Source organism: Macaca nemestrina, chromosome 7 (assembly GCF_043159975.1).
Source record: "Macaca nemestrina isolate mMacNem1 chromosome 7, mMacNem.hap1, whole genome shotgun sequence".
In the NCBI taxonomy this organism is placed as follows: domain Eukaryota; kingdom Metazoa; phylum Chordata; class Mammalia; order Primates; family Cercopithecidae; genus Macaca; species Macaca nemestrina.
This window is the reverse complement of record NC_092131.1, coordinates 47,140,238-47,163,625: the sequence shown is the minus strand read 5'-3', so window position 1 is coordinate 47,163,625 and position 23,388 is coordinate 47,140,238. Positions and strand designations below refer to the sequence as shown.

The 23,388-nt window shown below is 35.0% G+C and overlaps 1 protein-coding gene across 2 annotated transcripts in view; it reads left to right on the top strand.

The window, feature by feature from the left end:
• The window catches only part of LOC105473658 (MNAT1 component of CDK activating kinase), a 244,838-nt gene that overhangs the window by 139,530 nt on the left and 81,920 nt on the right, over positions 1-23,388 (top strand). The window contains exon 7 of one of the 2 annotated variants that reach the window (XM_071100057.1): positions 10,940-11,061. The exons of the other annotated variant lie outside the window; for it this stretch is intronic. Coding sequence (XP_070956158.1) covers positions 10,940-11,061 — 122 coding nt within the window. The remainder of the gene's footprint in view (positions 1-10,939; positions 11,062-23,388) is intronic. 2 annotated transcript variants of the gene reach the window in all.

Genomic DNA, 23,388 nt, shown 5'->3' with positions numbered 1-23,388 from the left:
ATTGCCAGGCTGGAGTGCAGTGGCACGATCTCGGCTCACTGTAACCACCGCCTCCCAGGTTCAGGCAATTCTCCTGCCTGAGTAGTTGGAACTACAGGCACACAGCGCCATGCCCAGCTAATTCTTTTTTTTTGTATTGTAGTAGAGATGGGGTTTCACCGTGTTGCCCAGGCTGGTCTTGAACTCCTGAGCTCAAGTGATCTGCCCGCCTCAGCCTCCCAAAGTGCTAGGATTACAGGCGTGAGCCACCGCGCCTGGCCTATATTGTTATATTTTCATATTATTCTTTAATTTAACAAAATATTGAGCTGCTTTTTGGTGCCAAGCTGCTCAGTGAGGTGCCTATGACAGTGAGCATAGGGCCTTACAGTCTAATGGGAGACAGATTCAAAACAGACATATACACAGAGTTTAACAGGCTTACAGGGCTTATCGGCAAGTATGTTGAAGATGAGGATAGTTTGTTGGATAAATGTCATTAAGCAAGATAGAATCAATAAAAGAGTTCTGAATTTAAAATTGTGTTAAAGGATTTGCAGAATCATTTAAACCTATCGGCCTAAATTTCCAGCACTTTGTATTTACAACCTCTTCTATGATACTTAACAGGAAACCATATACTGATTGGTGTAGAACTGGATTTTCATGTTTAGTATTTTTATTATTGTTTATTTCAACAGTCTATATACTAATTATTTTTATTGCCATTGTTTTCATTAAATAATAATGTATTTTCTTTAATACTGTTATTCTAAATGGTTTGTTGCATTCTAAATGTATGTGTGTATTTTGCCATAGTATGTGTTTAGAGTTAGCACAGAAGATATTCTTTGCTCTTTATTTGGTGAGAAAGCATAATGATAGTATTTGTAGTGTATAGATTAACAGACAAGTCTTAGTAAATTATAAACTATTTTTGTAGTAGCTTTTAAACTTTCTAAGAAAAGTTAAATAATACGTTTCAGATTATTAAAAATACAGATTATTAAAAATACAGCCATGTATAACTACCCGTGTCAGCATTTGCATTGTTCTCCCAATGTTCCTATGTTGCTCTATATGGAAATGAGCTGAATTTTAGAAAATCTTTTTTCTCATAAGCTTATATTTTTTGACTAGCAAATGATGGAAATATAGGGCTCTAAGCTATAATTTAGAAAAGAAACAGGTTCCATGTTGTTACATTGTAGGGGAATAAAAACACTAATTATGTATACTACTGAATGTACAGTTTGCACGCATTTCCCCCTGAGTGTGGGTATTACCTAAAGTTGCATGGTTTTCTGTGGCTCTTCTCACTACATTTTTACTTTTAAAGCCTCATTTCTTTATCAATTATGTGACAACAGTAACAAAAACAGAAAGGACTTTAGTTTTGTGTCGTACTTTTGAAAGTCAGGAAAATGTACCTGAATTACTTAATGGTGTTTTTCAAGACTCGGTGCTAAGACCTCACTCTTTATATATTCCCCCACACCCATTTTCTTTTTCTTGTGACCTTGCCTATCATTTTGATGCTGATAGCAAAATTTCTTTTGAGTTTATTTTATATTTCTAGCTGCCTTTACTGAACATTTCTACTTGGCAGCAATGTTGGATGGATTAAACACCATCTTAAACTCTTTATTTTTAACAGCTTTATTGAGATATAATTTACTTACCATAAGAATTACTTATTTAATATATAATGTATTGATTTTTAGTAAATTTACAGAATTTTATAACCATTTCAGTAATCCAATTTTAGGATATTTTCATCACTCCAAAGAGGTCTCTGATACTCATTTCCAGACACAACACACTTCTAGCCCACAGCGATTGTTAATCTACTTTCTGTCTCTGTAATTTTGCCCTTTCTGGACATTTCCTGTAAGTGGAATCCTATAATATATTGGTCCTTCGCATCTGGCTTCCTGTAGCATGACGTTTTTGAAGTTCATCCACATTGTAGCATGTACCAATATTTCATTCATTTTTATTGTTGAATAGTAATAAAATTCAGCATACTGTGTGAATGTTCAATAAAGGAATTCATATTCGTACTATATGAATGTACCACCCCATTTTATTTATCCATTCACAATTGGTGGACATTTAGATTGTTTCCACTATTTATTTGACTGCTATTAACAGCTGCTATGAACATTCATATACAAGTCTTTGTGTGGTCATGTGTTTTCATTTTTCCTGGGTAGATAAGTGGAATTACTAAGTCATAAAGTAAACTTACTCGTTACTTTAAGAAAAACTACTGAACTAATTTTTAGAGTGGCTGCATCATTGTATACTCTCATCTGCAATGTCTGTGGATTCCAGTTTCTCCACATCTACATTAACACTTTTTATTGTCTGTCATTTTGGTTATTGTCATGCAAGTGTGTGTGCATTTAGTGTGCATTTTTCTGATTATTAGTTATGTTGAGCATCTTTTCATGTGCTTATTAGCCATCTGGTCTTTTAAAATCTTTTGCCACTTTTAGTTGGGTCATTTTGTCTTTTTATTAGTCAATTCTAGGAATTTTTTTTTTTTTTTTTGACATGGAGTTTCACTCTTGTTGCCCAGGATGGAGTACAATGGTGCGATTTTGGCTTACCGTAACCTCTGCCTCCCGGGTTGAAGCAATTCTCTTGCCTCAGCCTCCCGAGTAGCTGGGATTACAGGCGCTGGCCACCATGTCCAGCGGTTCACCATGAAGGTTTTAGTAGAGATGCGGTTTCACCATGTCGGCCAGGCTGGTCTTAAACTCCTGACCTCAGGTGATCCATCCACCTCGGCCTCCCAAAGTGCTGGGATTACAGGCTTGAGCCACCATGCCCGGTGTCTAAGAATTCTTTATCGGTAGTATTCTGAATTTGATCGAATTATAAAATAAGTGACTTGCAAGTATTTTCTTCTGGTCTGCATTTTATCTTTTTAAAATTTCCTCTTTGTATTAGTATGTTTTGCATTGATATAAAGGAATACCTGAGACTGGGTAATTCATTAAGGAAAGGTGTTTATTTGGCTCATGGGTCTGCAGACTGTATGAGGAAGCTTTTACTCATGGTGGATGGCACAGGGGTAGCAGGTGCACATGGCAAGAGAGGGAGCAAGAGAGAGAAGGAAGTACCTCTTAAAAACCAGCTCTCACGTGAACTAATAGAGAATTTGCTTATTACTGAAGAAGCACACCAAGCCATTCATGAGGGCTCCAGTCCCATGATGCAAACCCTCCCACTAGGCCTCACCTTCAACATGAGGATTACATTTCAACATGAAATTTGGAAGGGACGTGCATCCATCCTGCATCACTCTTCTACCTTTCCCTTTCCTGTTTTTCCTGTCTCTGTTAATCAGCTCTCTCTGGTTTTCACATTTTGCTTCCCACCTCAGCTATACCAGATTGCTACCAATTCTTGCAGTTTTAATTATAATTATTATTCTTTTTTTTCTCTTCCCCCCCATTACTAGTGAGATCTAGACCATATTACTTTAACCTTAATCACTAAAATAGCTACAGACTTGACCTACTTGATTCTAGACTCTTCTTTCTTTGGTGCTATTATACTTTTCTTTGCTATAAATACATATCCATTGTTTTTCAAAACTAACAAAGATTCTGTGATCTATTTTAAACATTTTATAATGAAAAATTTCAAAAATAGCAAAGTTGGAAAATAATACAATGAATACTCACATGCCTAATATCTAGATTCAATAATCTGTAATATTGTGGTATTACATCTCTCTCTCTCTCTCTCTCACATACACACACACACACACACACACACACACACACACACACACACACACACTCACTCTCATGCACATTTTTTTCCCTGAACCGTTTTAAAGTAAATTACAATTTCCGTGAAATTTTACTTTTAAATTCTTCAACTGGCATCTCTCTCACTGACCTGCTCCTACATAGGACATTCTCATACATAACCATAATGCCATAATCACACTAAACAATTAACAGAAATTCTCTAATATAGCTTAATATCCAGTCTATATTCAGATTTCCCCAGTTGTTGCCAAAATATTTCACGGCTGTTTTTTCCCTTCCAAATTAGTAGTGAGCCAGTGACTCTCACTATGTTTATTAAACGTCTTAATTCTGTCTTAATCTTGAATAGCTCCCATCCCACTCTATACTTTGTCATCTTTCTTCTTTTTGTTTCTCATTATATTGACCTACTGAAGAAACCAGGCCACTTGTCTTGCAGTATGTTTTTTCTGATTTTTTTTATCTGTGTTATTGTTCAATGATAGTTTTTTTATAGCCATAAATATATACCAATTTTTATATCCATTTTGGACAATTCAGAAAATAGTGCAACAAAGATAAATAATTTCATCACCTAGGGATACTTTTTCTTTAGTTTTCTTTTGCATTTGCAGATTTACTTCATTTTATTATGTTCTGTTTGAGATGAGATCTTGCTCTGACACTCAGGCTGCAGTACGGTGGCACAATCACAGCTCACTGCAGCCTTGATCTCCTGGGCTCAAGTGATCCTCCTGCTTCAACCTCCCGAGGAGCTGGGACTACAGGTGAACACCACTATGCCTGGCTAATTTTTTTTTTTTTTTTTGTAGAGATGAGGTCTCACTGTGTTGCCCAGGCTGGTCTCAAGCTCCTGGGCTCAAACTATCATCCCACCTTGGTCTTTCAAAATGTTAAGTCTACAGGCATAAGCCACTGTGCCCGGATCTTAGGCAGATTTTAAAAATAGTTTAGATCATAATGATCATGTACTTAACATTTTATTAATTTCTCTTTAAACATGATTTTAAATAGTTACACAATGTTTTATGTTATAATTGAACTGATGTTTATTTAAACTGATGTTTACTTATTGATTGAACATTTAGTTTCCTTTTAGTTTTTGACAATGTAAACAGTGATGAAGAGACTTATGAATAGGAATTTGATTATATTTCTGGTTGCTTTCATATAAATTACTACAGGTGGTATTACTAGGTCAAAATATGTGAAGATTTTAAAGGTTTACTAAATTGCTTTTCAGAAAGAAAGCAATTCCATAGTTTGCTCTCTTACCAGCAGTGTATGAAAGCAGCTTTCTTCACGCTCTCTTGTCATATTAAACATTATTTATTTATAATTTATTTACTAATGTGCTGGAGATAAAACATTCTGACATTGTTTTGACAGTTCTGATTTCTTACCCATGTGAGTTCAAACTAGCCTTGGAGTCTTTTCTAGCTGCGATTTAAGCTATCTATACTGATTCATTCTCTGCCCACCCTTCTTTCCCTATATACCTGTCTCTGCTCAGGTTTACTTATTGTCTCAGGACACAACATACTGCTGTGGTAATATTGCTATCCTTCCCATTGCCTTGCTTTTGTAGACTTTGTCCTCTGAGGTCTAGTGCAAGTTGCACTGTTTCATTCTTCCATCTTTTATTGATTCTTCCTCTCGATATTCTTTTCATTCCTATTCTATCTTTTTCTTCCTCTTGATATTCTATCCTTTTTTCTATTCTGTCTTTTTCATTCTTCCACCTTTTATTGATTCTTTCTCTCGATACTCAATAGCACTTAAGTCCATACCATTTGGCACTCAACCAAATTTAATTCAAATATAACTTAAAATTAGTATATCACGCACTTTGATTTCTTTAATTTGAATCCTCCTTTTTCTGATAATTTAGAATAATATCTATCACCCTTACTGTTTGGGTGGAAATATCACCAATAACCATTTTTCATCTAAAAAACTTTTAAACACCATTTCCCCCCCAATCACTTAAAACCTTTAGTACTTTCTCATGTGACCTGTTAAGCCATTATCTGCTCTGTGGGTGATTTTAAAAATTTAAAACACATGTCAATGAGTGTAAGTCATTGTTCTCTAAGTTCTGCTCCAGCTTTAGGTTTGAGAACCATGGCATCTATCTCACATGAGTTTTTTCTGAGGGAAAGATAGATGGAATGTTAGAAGGGCAGTTTGTGTGTCATTTATGAATTTTACCTTATCGTTCTTATGGCAAACAGAGCTACCACTGAGTAATGTTTATTTCTCTCAAATGTTACAGTTTTTAAAAATACTCCTTTTTGAGCCTATGGTATTTTATGTACCTGAGCTATTAGAATTTATATAAAAATTGGTTTAAACCACCTAGGATTTACTTACTGCCATTAAAACTTTTAAATTAATCATGATTATATTATTTAAAAATAGGATATTGAAAGGCAGTGTGTGGAACCTGCACTGGGCAGGAATTGAGAGATCTAACTCTATGTGACCTTAGAAAAATTTACATTTTGAGGATAATAGCTTCCATATCCATAAAATGAAGGTGTTAGGGGAAAAAAGCACAGGCTTTAGAATCTGACACACTTGGCTTTTAGTCACCAAACTGCCATTAACTACAGTATGATCTTGCTCAGTCACAATATCTAACCCCCATTTCCTCATTCATAAAGTACGATTAATAGTACTTATTTCATAAAATTATTATGGATGCTGAGATATGCATACAAAACCCTTTAGCATAGTGTCTAGCACAGAATAAATAATGTTAACTCTTCTTATTCAGTGACCTTTTTGGCTATTGTAAGTGATGTCCCCACAAACTTCAGAGAAGACTTTGAATTATAAGACATCATAACTTTAGTAATTTGGGTATTGTTGCTAATATTTAGGTAATGATTAGTTTTAGTATGTTGTTTTCCAGTGCAATTATTTAAGAAAGCTTGTCTTTCTTGAATATTATCTTCCTTGGAAGGTAATCCAGCTCTCAAAAATACCCATTCTGTGTGAGCCTTTCTGGACCTTGCTCTCTAATTTCTGAAATGCAAACGAAGTATTGGTGAGACTGTAAGTGTACTTCTTTAATTGTCACAGTAGTTTTCCTTTCCCTCACTTACCCTCCTCTATTTCATTCCTCTCCCCTCCCTTTTGCCCCCATAGCTAAAACATGTGACACCAATACTGGACATTTTGTATCAAATGACAGGAGAATTTGGTGTCTGACAATTTTTGAAGAAGACACTTTGAAATAGGGATGTCAGAACAAGTCTCAAAATATCCCACTCAGGCACTGTCTTCTAAACCTGTGCAATGCTCTCTGAATCATTGGTCTGAAATTGTATTATTCTGTGATAGTTATAAGATTTAGCTTGACAGTTTCATGTTTATTTAGAAAGGCTGTGGAACATGGAGGTTAGGGGTTAAAATAATATGAATGAAGTTTCTGACATTACACTTTTTTTCTCTTTTTCCTGCATATTTTAATTCCAGCAAAGCAAATGAGGAAGTTAGAATATCCAAAACTCATTTTTAAAAATTGTGGTAAAATACATGTAACATAAAAAGTTCATATTTTAATCCCTTTTAACTATACTTTTCTGTGACATTAAGTACATCCATTTTGTTGTACATCTGTCACCACCATTCATTTCCAAAAATTTCTCATCTTCCTCAACTGAACCTGTACCCATGAAACACTAACTGCTCTTTCCCATGTTCCTAGTCTGTGGTGACCACTGATCTACTTTCTGTCTCCAAGAATTTGACTACTTTGGAACCTTCTATTAGTGGAATCATATAACTTTTGTCCTTTTATGCCTGGCTTATTTCATTTATCATAATATCTTCAGGTTCATCCATGTTGTCATATGTCAAAATTTCCTTCCTTTCAAAGGCTGAATAATATTCTATTGTATTTATGTGTATATATACACCACATATTATTTATTCGTTTATTCCTTGATGGACACTGGGTTGCTTCCATCTTTTGGCTACTGAAAATAATGCTGCTGTAAATATGCATTGGTGTACAAATATTTCTTTGAGACCCTGCCTTCATTTTCGGTTATATACCCAGAATCCAGTTGCTGGATCATGTGGTAATTTTGTTTTTAATTTTTTGAGGACTTGCCATACCGTTTTCCACAGCAACTGTGCCATTTTATATTCCTACCAGCAATGCACAAGAGTTTCAGTTTCTCTACATCTTCACAAACACTTAGCATTTTCTGTTTTTCTTTTTAATAATAGCCATCTTAAATAGCCATGGGTGTGAAGTGGTCCATGGGTGTGAAGTGGTATCTCACCATGGTTTGATTTGCATTGCCCTAATGACTAGTGATATTGAGCATCTTTTCATATACCTATTGGCAATATGTATATCTTTTTTTTTTTTGAGACAGAGTTTCGCTCTTGTCGCCCAGGCTGGAGTGCAATGGCGAGATCTCGGCTCACCGCAAACTCTGCCTCCCGGGTTCAAGCGATTCTCTTGCCTCAGCCTCCTGAGTACCTGGGATTGCAGGCATGCGCCACCACGCCCAGCTAATTTTGTATTTTTTAGTAGAGACTGGGTTTCTCCATGTTGGTCAGGCTAGTCTTGAACTACCGACCTCAGGTGATCTGCCTGCCTCGGCCTCCCAAAGTGCTGGGATTACAGGCATGAGCCATCACGCCCAGCCACAATATGTGTATCTTATGTGGTGAAATCTCTATTCAAGTCCTTCGCCTGTTTTTGGTGAAGTACTTTTGACATTACAGTGTCAGAGATGCCTATTATAATGTGCCTGTAAACTAGCTAGGATGATGCTACATGCTGTTGAACTTGTTGAAGAGAGAAACTGTAATCCAGGTGCAAGCGTCTTCAATGGTTGTTTCTCACTGCTGCAATTGTATTTTATCACTTTTAAGTCACGACTTTTACCTTTTTTTAAAAAATAAAATAGATAATGTGTACTGTGCATCCAACTTAGTAATTTAAGGGAAAAAGGAAACTAAGGGATATAACAACAAAAAATTTGTAAACTAAAAGAGGAATTAATAACTGCAAGAATGGTTTATAAAAAGTTATGAAATAGAGAAAGTAATAAAACTATACCAAGAAAAATAAGAGAACTATGGTTAAAATCAGAAAACAAAGACTGTATAAAGCGTAGGTATTTTTATAAATTAGAATTCTGTGCCCACCTGGATTATAGATATGTAAATCTCAATGTAATGGTATATAACTGAGTGGCACTTTATTTTGTTCAAATATAATCTGTAGGGTCTTTGTATTTTAGTTATCCAGTAGTTCTTTCTTCTCAGAAAAATACTCAGAATGGATGTTTTCATCCAATTTAGTTTTCAGCGTAAAATTTTCTTATTTTGTTTGTATATGTATGTGTGATGTGAAATAAATACACATAAAGTTAGTTTGATTTCATGTAAAGACTTCAGAGAATAGACATTTATGTGGCACAGCTTTGCAGAGAATAATTTTATTAATTTTCTTTCCTAATTTGAGCTTTCAGAAAAAAAAAACCAAAACAAAACCGATTACCAGAAATGTCAAAGTAGTTTAGTAGAAATAGAAAAATGTGAGGCTAGACTATGCTTGTATACAAGGGGACTTCAAAAAGTTTGTAGAAAATGGAATTAAAAGACAAATATAAAAAATATAAACTTTATTTCTCAACATAAGCTCCATCAGGAACAAGACACTTTTGTAAGCAATGATACCAGGCATTTAGTTCATCCCTAAATAACTGAGGGTCCTGGGAATTTAACTATGTCAGTGAAATCCTTTTTTTAAATTATTATTATTACTGAAGAAAAATGGGTTCCTTTTACAAATTTTTTGAGGTTAGGAAACAAAAAGAAGTAAGAAGGAGCCAAGTTGGGACTGTAAGGTGGACACTTAATGATTTCCAATGAAACTCTTGCAGAATTGCCCTTGTTTGATGAGAGGAAAGGAACAGGAGCATTGTCGTGGTGAGGAAAGGACTCTGGTGAAGCTTTCCTAGGTATTTTTCTGCTAAAGCTTTAGCTAGCTTTCTCAAAACACTGATAATAATCAGCAGATGGTATTGTATGTTGGCCCTCCAGAAACTCGATAAGCAAAATGCCATGGGTATTTTGAATGGTGAGTTTTTTGAATTGTTGCTATGACCTTTACTTGTGACCAGTCCACTTTTGCTTTGACTGGACTACTTCCACCTCTTGGTAGCCATTGCTTTGATTGTGCTTTGTCTTCAGTACTGGTAAAGGCATGTTTCATCTCCTGTTCTTAGAAGAAAGGCTTCAGGATCTTGATCACACTTGTTTAAAATTTCCACTGAATGCCATGCTGTTGTCTGCAGCTGATCTGGGTGCAACAGTTTTGGCACCCATTAAGTGGAAAGTTTGCCCAACTTTAATTTTTCAGTCAGAATTGTATAAGCTGAACCAGTTGAGATGTCTCTGGTGTTGCCTATTGTTTCTGCTGTTAATCACCAGTCCTTTTCAATCAGGGCAAGAACAAGATTATTTTTTTCCTTGCAAATTGATGCAGATGGTCTGCCACTGAGGACTTCATCTTCAACATTTTCTTGTTCCTTCTCAAGATGAGTTATCCATTTGTAAGCTGCTGATTTCTTTGGGGCATCGTCCCCATAAACTTTCTGTAAAGCATGAATGATTTTGCCATTCTTCCATCCAATCTTCACCATAGATGTTTGTTCTTGTTTCAATTTAGTAGAATTCACATTGCTCTGATAGGAGCTTTTTTCAAATGGTCTTATGCTTCTTCATGCTTCAAACTAGGGGCTGTTCAGACAAGTTATTACAAGTTAGTACAAGTTTGTTTTGGTGCAAACGTTTTTAAAATCCATGCATAGTTTTTAAATAATATGTATTTTGCATAAAGTTTTTGAAGTCTCTTGTATTTGATGACTTCTACCATTGACATTGAACAACTGTACTGTTTAACGCTAAATTTGAATTTAATGATGGATTTGGTTTTCCTCTTTTAAATCGTGTAAATGACTATTAATTCTATTATGTGGGTTTCAGTTATGCAATGCATTTTACCCATGGAACAGCACAACTAATGGGTAATGCTTCTAATGTGAGGAATTTAGTAAATCTTTAAAATGATTATAAATAAGTAGCAACATGAAAATAATATTAAGAGGTATTAACTTCCTTCATTTTTCTAACAGGGTCAACATATTTCACTGGCACCTATTCACAAGCTTGAAGAAGCTCTGTATGAATACCAACCACTGCAGATAGAGACATATGGACCACATGTTCCTGAGCTTGAGATGCTAGGAAGACTTGGGTATGTGTCCTAAAGAACTTTACATTGAGGAGCTGATATATGGGACTTACTGCTATTCTTAACTGACATGTTAACTTTCTTAGATTTTCAGTTTATAGAACTCTTTTTTACTGTTTTGTGAAAAATGAGCAGTACTTAATACTAAGTTGTTTTATTTAGTACATTAATTTTTCTATGGACTTGTTAGGTCTCTTGAGATTGAACCTGGAGTATATTAGTTCTTTTTTAAGTCTGTCCTTGGCAGCCATATTGAAATGGCTGTTTATTTTCAGTCATGAGTGTTTTTTTTTCTTTTTCAGAGAAATTACAGCTTAATTTAGTTAGTAGTAAGCCAATAAAAATATGAGTTGTGCTCCTTGCCGTGAAAAGGTTAGATTTACTCATTGTGTGCTGTCTACAGTGAAACTACATTTATGAGCCATGAGCCATGAAATATATTTTGTTGAAAGGTATAATGTAAGGCTGGCCCAGTGATTCAACAGTCATATCATATATATCCATTCTGGAAATGAACCTGGGATCCTGGCTTTTGTGAGGGATGGAGAGATGGTTATAGTCTCTCTCGTGGGAGCAAGTGGGTATTTGTATACTTGAAAAGTGCAGGCACAGATGTTGCTAGATGGAGCAAATCATTTCTTGGTCTCATTTTAAAATGTGAACTATTGAATGAAAGGCTGATCCAGAAACTGTTGTTGCTTAACAAAAGAAAATAGTGGAAAGAATATAATATTTAAAAAAAGGGGTACATCAAGGCCAAGCAATTAAAAAGCAATAGAAAAAGTCAGAGACCCCAAGAACAAAAACAAAAAAGATGAAACAAATAATAAAACCTACATGCATCTTCAAAAACAAAACCAAAATCTGGAACATGTTGTATAATATTTTACATGTGAACATCAAGGCTCCAAGGCAAAGTTACTATTTAAATGATGTTTAATATCTTAAGGCTAAATTTTATTTATTTCTTTATTCTCTTAAAGTCGTACAGCCTACAAGCATGAAGCCAACAGGATGTAAAACAACCTAAAACCCCCTTTGAGATAACAGATTTATTAAACAATTGTCTTAAATGCTAAAATTAAAGTTTGAGGAGATAGACAATAGTGTGTTTTATAATGTAAAAAGTTATATATGATGTAGACATTTATTTCTTATCTCTTACAAAGAGCCAGAATTGTGTATCTTTAAAATAAATTTACCTCAAAAAAATCTTTACTTTCGATGTCCGTGAAGTTAACGTGTTTAAAATAGTACTCCTCTGTTACTGGGTTTTGCATTTTCCAATAATTTTGTCAAAATTTTTCATATACAGATTTTATTATGTTCAGGTAGCTTTCTTCTGTTCCTAGAATGTTGAATTATTATTATTATTATTTTTTATTGAGACAGAGTCTCGCTTTGTCACCCAGGCTGGAGGGCAGTGGTACAATCTTGGCTCACTGCAACCTCTGCCTCCTGGTTCAGGTGATTCTCATGCCTCAGCCTCCCGAGTAGCTGAGGTTGCAGGCGTGCACCACCATGCCTGGCTGATTATTGTATTTTTTGTAGAGACAGGGTTTCACCATGTTGGCCAGGCTGGTCTCGAACTCCTGGCCTCAAGTGATCTGCCCGCCTTGGCCCCCCAAAAGTGCTGGGATTACAAGTTTGAACCATTGCACCCAGCCCATCTTTTAATATACTGAATTCAGTTTGCTGGTGTTTTGTCAAGGATTCTTGCATTAGTGTTCATAAAGGATATTGGCTCATAGTGTTTTCTGGCTGTATAGAAGTATAATTAAAAAAGAAAAATTATATATATTTAAGATAGAGAAGATATTTCAAAATTAATTTTTGTGGGTACATAGTAGGTATATATACTATGGGCTACGTGAGATATTTTGATACAGGCATGCAATGCATAGTGATCACATTATGGTAGATGGTATATCCATTACCTCAACATTTACTCTTTGTGTTACAAAGAATCCAATTATATTCTTTTAGTTATTTTCAAATGTACAATTAAATTATGATTGACTATAGTCACCCTGTTGTTCTATCAAATACTAGTTCTTGGCCAGACACAGTGGCTTACCCCTGTAATCCCAGCTCTTTGGGAGGCTGAGGTGGGCAGATCACTTGAGGTCAGGAGTTTGAGGCAAGCCTGGCCAACATGATGAAACCCCGACTCTACTAAAAATACAAAATAATAGCTGGGTGTAGTGGTATGCACCTGTAATCCCAGCTATTTGGGAGGCGGAGGCAGGAGAATCACTTGAACCTGGGAGGCAGAGGTTGCAGTGAGCCAAGATTGTGCCATTGCGCTCTAGCCTGGGTGACAGAGTGAGACACTGTCTCAAAAACAAAAACAAACAAAACAAAACCAAAAACTAGTTCCTATTCATTCTTTCTAACTATTTTTTTCTACCCATTAACCATCCTCACATCCTCTCCCACCTCCTCACTACCCTTCACAACCTCTGGTGACCTTCCTTCTACTGTCAGTTCAATTGTTTTAATTTTTAGCTTCCACAAATAAGTGAGAACATGCTAAGTTTGTCTTTTTGTGCCTGGCTTATTTCACTTAACATAATGACCTCCAGTTCCATGTATGTTGTTGCAAATGAAAGGATCTCGTACCTTTTTTATGATTGAATAGTACTCCACTGTGTATATGTACCACATTTTCTTTATTTAGTCATCTGTTGATGGACATGTGGATTGCTTCCAAATCTTGGCTATTATGAACAGTGCTGCAACAAACATGGGAGTACAGATGCCATTTTGAAATGCTAATTCCCTTTCTTTTGGGTATATACCCAGCAGTGGGATTGCTGGATCGTATATTAGCTCTATTTGTGTTTTTTGACAAACCTTGAAACTGTTCTCTGTACTGGTTGTACTAATTTACATTTCCACCAACAGTGTACAAGATTTTCTTTTTTCCATATCCTCTCCAGTACTTGTTACTGCTTGTCTTTGGATAAAAGCCATTTAAACTGGGATGAGATTATATCTCATTGTAGTTTTGATTTGCATTTCTCTGATGATTACTGGTAATGTTGAGCATTTCTACATATGACTGCCATTTGTATATATTCCTTTGATAAATGTCTATTCAAATCTTTTGCCCATTTTTAAGTTGGATTATTACATTTTTTCCTGTTGAGTTGTTTGAGTTCATTACATTTTCTGGTTAATAATGCCTCGTCAGATGGGTAGTTTGAAAATATTTTCTCCCATTCCTAGGTTGCCTCTTTGTTCATTGATTTCTTCGCTGTGCAGAAGCTTTTTAACTTGATGTGATCCCGCTTATCTGTTTTTGCTTTGGTTGCCTGTGATCATGGGGGTGTTCCTCAAAAAATCTTTGCCCGCTCCAGTGTCCTGGAGAGTTTCCCCAATGTTTAATTTTGGTAGGTTAAATAGTTTGAGGTCTTAGATTTAAGTATTTAATCCTGATTTGATTTTTTTATATGGTGAGAGTTAGGGGTCTAGTTTCATTCTTATGCATATGGATATCCAGTTTTCCCAGTACCATATTTTGAGAGACTTTCTTTTCCCAAATGTATGTTCTTGGTACTTTTGTCAAAAATGAGTTCACTGTAGATGTATGGATTTGTTTTGAGATTCTTTATTTTGTTCCATTGGTCTCTGTGTCCATTTTTATGCCAGTACCATGCTATCTTAGTTACTATAGCTCTGTAGTATTTGAAGTCAGGTAATATAATTCCTAAAGTTTTGTTCTTTTTGCTCAGGATAGCTTTGGCTATTCTGGGTCTTTTGTGATTCCATATAAATTTTAGGATTTTTTAAAAAAAATTTCTGTGAAGAACGTCATTGATATTTTGATAGAGATTGCATTTAAAATCTGTAGATTGCTTTGGGTACTATGGCCATTTTAACATTATTGATTCTTCCAATCCATGAACATGGACTATCTTTTGTGTGTGTGTCCTCTTCAAGTTTTTGCATCAATATTTTATAGTTTTCATAGTAGAGATCTTTTACTTCTTTGGTTAATTCCCAGGTATTTTATTCTAGCTATTGTAAATGGGATTACTTTCTTGATTTCTTTTTTAGATGGTTCACTCTTGGCATATAGAAATACTGCTGATTTTTGTGTGCTGATTTTGTATTCTGCAACTTTACTCAATTTGTTTATCAGTTCTAATAGTTTTTTTGTGGAGTCTTTATGTTTTCCCAAATATAAGATCATATCATCTGCAAACAAAAATAATTTGACTTACTCCTTTCTGCTTTGGATGTCCTTTGTTTCTTTCTCCTGTCTGATTGCTCTAGCTAGGACTTCCAGTTCTATGTTGAGTAACAGTGGTGATAGTGGGCATCCTTGCTGTGTTCCAGATCTTAGAAGAAAGACTTTCAGTTTTCCCCCATTCAGTATACTAGCTGCAGGTCTGTTATATATGGTTTTCATTATGTTGAGGTAAATTCCTTTTATACCCAGTTTTTTTAGGGTTTTTACCATGAAATAATGTTGAATTGTATTCAGTGCTTATTCAGCATCAGTTGAAGTGATCATATGGTTTTGTCCTCATTCTGTTGATACGATGTATCATATTGATTGATTTGCATATGTTGAACCATCCTTGTATTCCTGGGATAAGTCATATGTGGTCATGATGAGTAAATGATCTTTTTAATATGTTGTTGAATTCAGCTTGCTAGTATTTTGTTGAGGCTTGCAAACACTATCTTATAACCCATTATTTTAAGCTGATGACAACTTAAGGTTGATAGCATAAACAAACAAATAAGCAAAATCAAAGCTAGTAAAAACTCTACACTTTAACTTTGTCCCCTTGCTTTTTAACTTTTTGTTGTTTCTATTTATATCTTACTGTACTATCTCTTGAAAAGTTGTAGTTATTATGTTTAATTGATTTCTTTTAGTTTTCCTACTTAAGAGTAGTTTATCCACCATGATTACAGTGTTGGAATATTGTGTGTTTTTCTGTGTACTTACCATTACTGGTGAGTTTTGTATGTTCAGATGATTTCATATTGCTTGTTAATGTTCTTTTCTTTCTAATTGAAGAACCCCCTTTAGCATTTCTTGTAAGACAGGTCTGGTGTTGATAAAAACCCTCAGCTTTTGTTTGTCTGGGAAAGTCTTTATTTATTTCTCCTTCATGTTTGCAGGACATTTTCACCAGATATACTATTCTAGGGCGAAAGCTTTTTCCTTCATGCCAGTCTCTTCTGGCCTGTAAGGTTTCCACTGAAGAGTTCACTACCAGACATATTGGACCTCCATTCTATGTTACTCGTTTATCTTTCTGCTTTTAGATTTCTTTATCCTTGACCTTTGGGAGTTTGAGTATGAAATGCTTTGAGGTATTCTTTTTTGGGTTTAATCTGCTTGGTGTTCTGTAACCTTCTTGTACTTGAATATTGATATATTTCTCTAGATTTGGGAAGTGTTCTGTTGTTATCCTTTTGAATAAACTTTCTACCCTAATTTCTCTCTCTGTCTCCTATTTAAGCCCTGTAACTCTTAGATTTGCGCTTTTGAGGCTGTTTTCTAGATCTTGTAGGCACGCTTCATTGTTTTTTATTCTTTGTTTTGCTTTGTTTTCTTTGACTGTATTTTCAAATAGCTTATATTCAAGTTCACTCTTTCTTCTGCTTAATCAGTTCTGCTATTAAGAGACTCTGGTTTTGATTTGTATTTTTTTTGATGATTAGTGATGTTGAGCAGCTTTTCATATGCCTTTTGGCCATTCATATATTATCTTTGGGGAAATGACTATTCAGGTCCTTTGCCCATTTTTAAATTGAGTTATTTGGTTTTTTTTGCTATTGAACTATTCATGTTCTTTATATAATTTGGGTATTAACCCTTTATTGGATGTATAGTTTGCAAATATATTTTCCCAATGTGTAGGTTGGTTTTTCATTTTGTTGTTTATTTCCTTTGTTGTCCAGAGATTTTTGGTTTGATGTAGCTCTACTTGTTTATTTTCGGTTTTGTTGCGTATTTGGTGTCTTATCCAGAAAACCATTGCCAAAGTTAACATCAAGGATCTTTCTCACTGTTTTCTCTTAAGAATTTTATGGTTTCAGATTTTATTTTTAAGTCTTTAGTCCATTTTGAGTTGATTTTTTTTTGGATATGGTGTATGATAAGGGCCAGTTTCATTCTTTTGTATGTAGTGTGTAGTTCTCTCAGTGCCATTGACTAAAATCCCTAGCCTTTTTCCATTGTATGTTTTCATGCCCTTGTCAAAAATTAGTTGACTGCAGATGTTTGGGTTTATTTCTGGGCTCCCTATTCTTTTCCAATGTCTATATGTTAGTTTTTGTGTCAATATCATACTATAGCTTTGTAATATTATCTGATATCAGCAAACTTGATGTCTCCAACTTTGTTCTTCCTTTTCAAGGCTGTTTTGTTTTTTGTGGGTATTTTGTGGTTTCATATGAACTTTATAATTTTTTTCTATTTCTATTGAAAATGCCATGAGAATTTTGATAGGGATTTTTTTGAATCTGTATACTGTTTTTGGTAGTATAGACATTTTAACAATATTCCTCTATTCTTACAGACATGGGATTTGTTGCCATTTATTTATTTATTTATTAATTATTATTATTATTAAAGTTCTAGGGTACATGTGCATAATGTGCAGGTTTGTTACATATGTATACTTGTTCCATGTTGGTGTGCTGCACCCATCAACTCGTCAGCACCCATCAACTCGTCATTTACATCAGGTATAACTCCCAATGCAATTCCTCCCCCCTCCCCCCTCCCCATGATAGGCCCTGGTGTCTGATGTTCCCCTTCCTGAGTCCAAGTGATTTCATTGTTCAGTTCCCACCTATGAGTGAGAACACGCAGTGTTTGGTTTTCTGTTCTTGGTGATAGTTTGCTGAGAATGATGGTTTCCAGCTGCATCCATATCCCTACAAAGGACACAAACTCATCCTTTTTTATGGCTGCATAGTATTCCATGGTGTATATGTGCCACATTTTCTTAATCCAGTCTGTCACTGATGGACATTTGGGTTGATTCCAAGTCTTTGCTATTGTGAATACTGCCGCAATAAACATACGTGTGCACGTGTCTTTATAGCAGCATGATTTATAATCCTTTGGGTGTATACCCAGAAAAAACTGCTTTAAAGTTCATATGGAACCAAAAAAGAGCCCGCATTGCCAAGACAATCCTAAGTCAAAACAACAAAGCTGGAGGCATCACGCTACCTGACTTCAAACTATACTACAGGGCTACAGTAACCAAAACAGCATGGTACTGGTACCAAAACAGAGATATAGACCAATGGAACAGAACAGAGTCCTCAGAAATAATACCACACATCTACAGCCATCTGATCTTTGACAAACCTGAGAAAAACAAGAAATGGGGAAAGGATTCCCTATTGAATAAATGTTACTGGGAAAATTGGCTAGTCATAAGCCGAAAGCTGAAACTGGATCCTTTCCTTACTCCTTATACGAAAATTAATTCAAGATGGATTAGAGACTTAAATGTTAGACCTAATACCATAAAAACCCTAGAAGAAAACCTAGGTAATACATTCAGGACATAGGCATGGGCAAGGACTTCATGTCTAAAACACCAAAAGCAACGGCAACAAAAGCCAAAATTGACAAATGGGATCTAATTAAACTAAAGAGCTTCTGCACAGCTAAAGAAACTACCATCAGAGTGAACAGGCAACCTACAGAATGGGAGAAAAGTTTTGCAATCTACTCATCTGACAAAGGGCTAATATCCAGAACCTACAAAGAACTCAAACAAATTCACAAGAAAAAAACAACCCCATCAAAAAGTGGGCAAAGGATATGAACAGACATTTCTCAAAAGAAGACATCCATACAGCCAACAGACACATGAAAAAATGCTCATCATCACTGGCCATCAGAGAAATGCAAATCAAAACCACAATGAGATACCATCTCACACCAGTTAGAATGGCAGTCATTAAAAAGTCAGGAAACAACAGGTGATGGAGAGGATGTGGAGAAATAGGAACACTTTTACACTGTTGGTGGGATTGTAAACTAGTTCAACCATTATGGAAAACAGTATGGCGATTCCTCAAGGATCTAGAACTAGAAGTACCATATGAGCCAGCCATCCCATTATTGTTGCCATTTATTTATGTTGTCTTCAGTGTTTCATAGTTTTCAGTGTGTAGAGTTTTGACCTCCTTTGTTAAATTTGTTCTTAAGTATCTTAATCTTTTTGATACTATTGTTAGTAGAACTGTCTTGATTTTTTTTCAGATAGATCACTATTAGTATAAAGAAATATAGCTGATTTTTGCATGTCTGTTTCCTATCTTGCTACTTTGTTGAATTCATTTTCTAGTTCTAACTTTTTGGTCTAATTTTATGATTTTGTACATGTAGGTTCATGTCATATGCAGAGAGGCATAATTTTACTTCTTGCTTTCCTATTTGGATGTATTTTATTTTTCTTGTCTAATTGCTCTTGATAATACTTCCAATTCTATGTTGAATGTAACTGATGAAAGTGCACATCCTTGTCTTGGCGTCAGGCAAAAACTGAAAACTTTTCCTTTGTTGATTATGTTAGGCATAGGCCTTTCATAAATGACCTCAATTTTGTTTAGGACATTTTATTCTAAACTTATTTTGTTGACAGTTGTTATCATGAAAGGATTTTGAACTTTGTCAAATGCTTTCTCTGCATCTATTTGAGATGATCATGTGGTTTTTATTTTTCATTCTGTTAATGAGTTGTGTAACATTGATTTGTTAAACCAACCTTGCATCCCAGAGATAAATTTCATGTAGTCATGATGTATAATCTTCTTGGTATGTTGTTGATTGTATCTCTGTTCATCTGAGATATTGGCTTTTAGTTTTCTTGTAGTCTCTGGCTTTTATATCAGAATGTATTAGTCAGAGTTCTCTAGAGGGACAGAACTAATAGGATAGATGTATATATGAAGGGGTGTTTATTAAGGAGTATTGACTCACATGATCACAAGGTGAAGCCCCACAATACACCATCTGCAAGCTAAGGAGCAAGGAAGCCAGTCCGAGTCCCAAAATCTCAAAAGTAGGGAAGCCGACAGTGCAGCCTTCAGTGTGTGGCTGAAGGCTTGAGTGCCCCTGGCAAACCACTGGTGTAAGTCCAAGAGTCCACAAGCCGAAGAACTTAGAGTCCAATGTTTGAGGGCAGGAAGCATCCAGCATGGGAGAGAGATGAAGTCCAGAAGTCTCAGCAAGTCTGCTCTTTCCACCTTCTTCTGCCTGCTTTATTCTAGCCACGCTGGCAACTAATTAGATGGTGCCCACCCAGATTGAGGATGGGTCTGCCTCTCCCAGCTCACTGACTCAAATGTTACTCTCCTTTGGCAATACCCTCACAGACACACCCAGGAACAATACGTTGCATCCTTCAATCCAATCAAGTTGACATTCAATATTAACCATCACACAGAGTATAGAATGAGTTAGGGATGTTCCTTCCTCTTCAGTTTTTTGGAAATATTTGAGAAGGATTGTTGATAGTTCTTCTTTAAATGTTTCATCTAGGTTACCCAGTTTGCTCGTAGTTCTCTCATATAATCCTATAATCCTTTTAATTTCTATAGAATTGGTAATAATGGCTCCACTTTCATTTCTGATTTTACTAATTTAAGTCTTCTCTCCTTTTTTCTTAGTCTATTTAGCATTTCTGATTTTACTAATTTAAGTCTTCTCTCCTTTTTCTTAGTCTAGCTAAAGATTTGGTAATTTTGTTGATATTTTTGAAAGAATCATCTCGATTTATTGATTTTTCTCTATTTTTCTATTCTCTATTTTGTTTATTTCTGCTTTAATCTTTACTGTTTTCTTTTTTCTGCTAGTTTTAGGTTTAGTTTGTCTTTCTCTTTCTAGTTCCTTAAGTGTAATGTTAGATTGTTGATTTAAGACTTTTCTTGTTTTGTTTAGTTTGTTTTTTTTTTGAGACAGAGTCTCGCTCTATTGCCCGGGCCAGGGTGCAGTGGCATGATTTCAGCTCACTGCAACCTCTGTCTCCCATATTCAAGTGATTCTCCTGCCTTAGCCTCCTGAGTAGCTGGAATAACAAGTGTGCACCACCATGCCTGCTTAATTTTTTGTAGTTTTAGTAGAGACGGGGTTTCACCATGTTGGCCAGGCTGGTCTTGAACTCCTGACCTCAAGTGATCTGCCCACCCTGGCCTCCCCGAGTGCTGGGATTACAGGTGTGAGACACTGTGCTTGGTCAGATTTTTCTTGTTTTTTAGTGTTAGCACTCACAGCTATAAATTTTCCTCCTACTGCTTTGCTGTGTCCCGTAAGTTTTGGTATGCTTTGTTCTTGTTTTTATTCATTTCCAACTGTTTTCTAGTTTTTCTTGTGATCTTTTTTGAACGATTGGTTATTTAATAGTGTATTGTATAATTTCTACAAATTTGTGAATTTTCTAGTTTTTCTACCATTATTGATTCCTAACCTCATCCTGTTATGATTGGGGATATGATACTAATTTTTAAAAATTTATTAAGACTTAGGTTATGGCCTAAAATATGGCCTGTCCTAGAAAATGTTCCATGTGCACTTTAGAGGAATGTGTAGTGTATTTTCTTGTAGTTTAGTGTTCCATATATGTCTTTTCAGTCTAGTTGGTTTATTCTATTGTTCAAGTCCTCTGTTTTATTTATCTTTTGTCTAGTTTTTCTATCTATTATTGAGAGGGGAGTACTGAACCCTTTAACTATTATTGTAAAACTCTCTCTTTGGTTCTGACAGTTTTGCTTCATATGTTTTGATGGTCTGTTATTTATATAGGTAAATAAATATTTTAATATGTTATGTTCTTTTGTCTTATGAACACTTTAGGTTGAAAGCCTATTTTGCCTCATATTAGTATTTACTTCTGTTTTTGTTACTATTTGCATGGAATAGCCCTTTTCATTCTTTTGCTTTTAACCTATCTGTGATTTTGAATCCTAAGTTAGTTTCTTGTAGATAACATATAGTTGGATCTTGGTTTTATTTATTTTTTATGTATTCTACCAATCTCTGTCTTTTGATTGGAGGGTTTAATTAAGCTACATTTAAAGTTATTACTGATAAGGATGGTCTTCTGTCATTTTTAATTTGTTTTACATATGCCTTATAGCTTTTTCTCCCTTATTTCCTATATAACTGTTTTCTTTGTGTTTATTTTTTAGTGCCACATTGAAATTCTTTGCTTATCTCTATTGTGTATATTCTTGAGCTATTATTTTTTCATTATTGTGATGATTACATTTATTATCCTAGGTTGTAGCGCTCTGAATGTATACAAGCTTAACTTCAGTAACATACAAAAACTCTGCTTTTAAACAGTTCTGTCCTCACCCCTTTTAGTTGTCAATGCCACAGAATTACATCTTTATATATTGTGTGTCCAAGATTATTAACAAATTATTTTTTAAAATGTGTTAGTTTCTTAAATTCTGTAGAAAACAAAATGTGGAGTTATAAATCAAACTTAGTAATAATACTGGCTTTTAGACTAATTTTTTTAAAAAAGGTATTAGTCTCTTAAATCTTACAATGTTATACCTTTTGATTATCTTTTTACTTACACCTCTTGTATGCTTTATTTTGTGCTTTTCAATTTTTTTAAAAATTTTGTTTTAAAAGCTAGGGTAATTTCTCTCTTGTCCTATCTTCAAGTTCACTTATTTTTCTATTTTGCCCATTCTGCTGATAAGGCCATCAAAGGAATTCTTTTTAATATTGCAATTTTTATATCTAGTATTTTCATTCACTTTTTAAAAATGATTTTCGCTTCTTAAATTTCCTACCTGTTCATACATATTATCCACCTTTTCCATTAGATCCTTTAACTTATTAATCATAGTATTTTCTTAACTCCTTCTTTTATGTTTGGATTTGATTCTGTTGACTGTTTTGTGTCCTCATGATACATTTGTTGTTTTCCCGTTTGTTTTAATTATTATTTGAATATTGGACATTCTGTACGACAGAATAGTAGAGACTGAGATAAATAATATTTATGCACAGAAATATTTACATGCCTTTTTCTGCTAGGCCATTAGTGTCGAGAGCTGAATATTAATTCTGTATTTTGATCTTGGTTTTGTTTTTTTGTTGCTCCAGTTCCTATCGTTGTACCACAGGCTTCAAATTCATCTAGTCACAATTTATTGCCACCTTGCTTTTAGTGTGAGGCCTGGAGTGCTGGAAGGAGTTTTCTAGGTTTTCTTGTTCTGTCCTCTAGTTTTCAACAGGCTCTGTAAGCCTGAGCCACAGAGGGCTTCTCTCTTGGTGTTGCTCTCCAATAGTAGATTGCCCTTGCTTTTTACTTA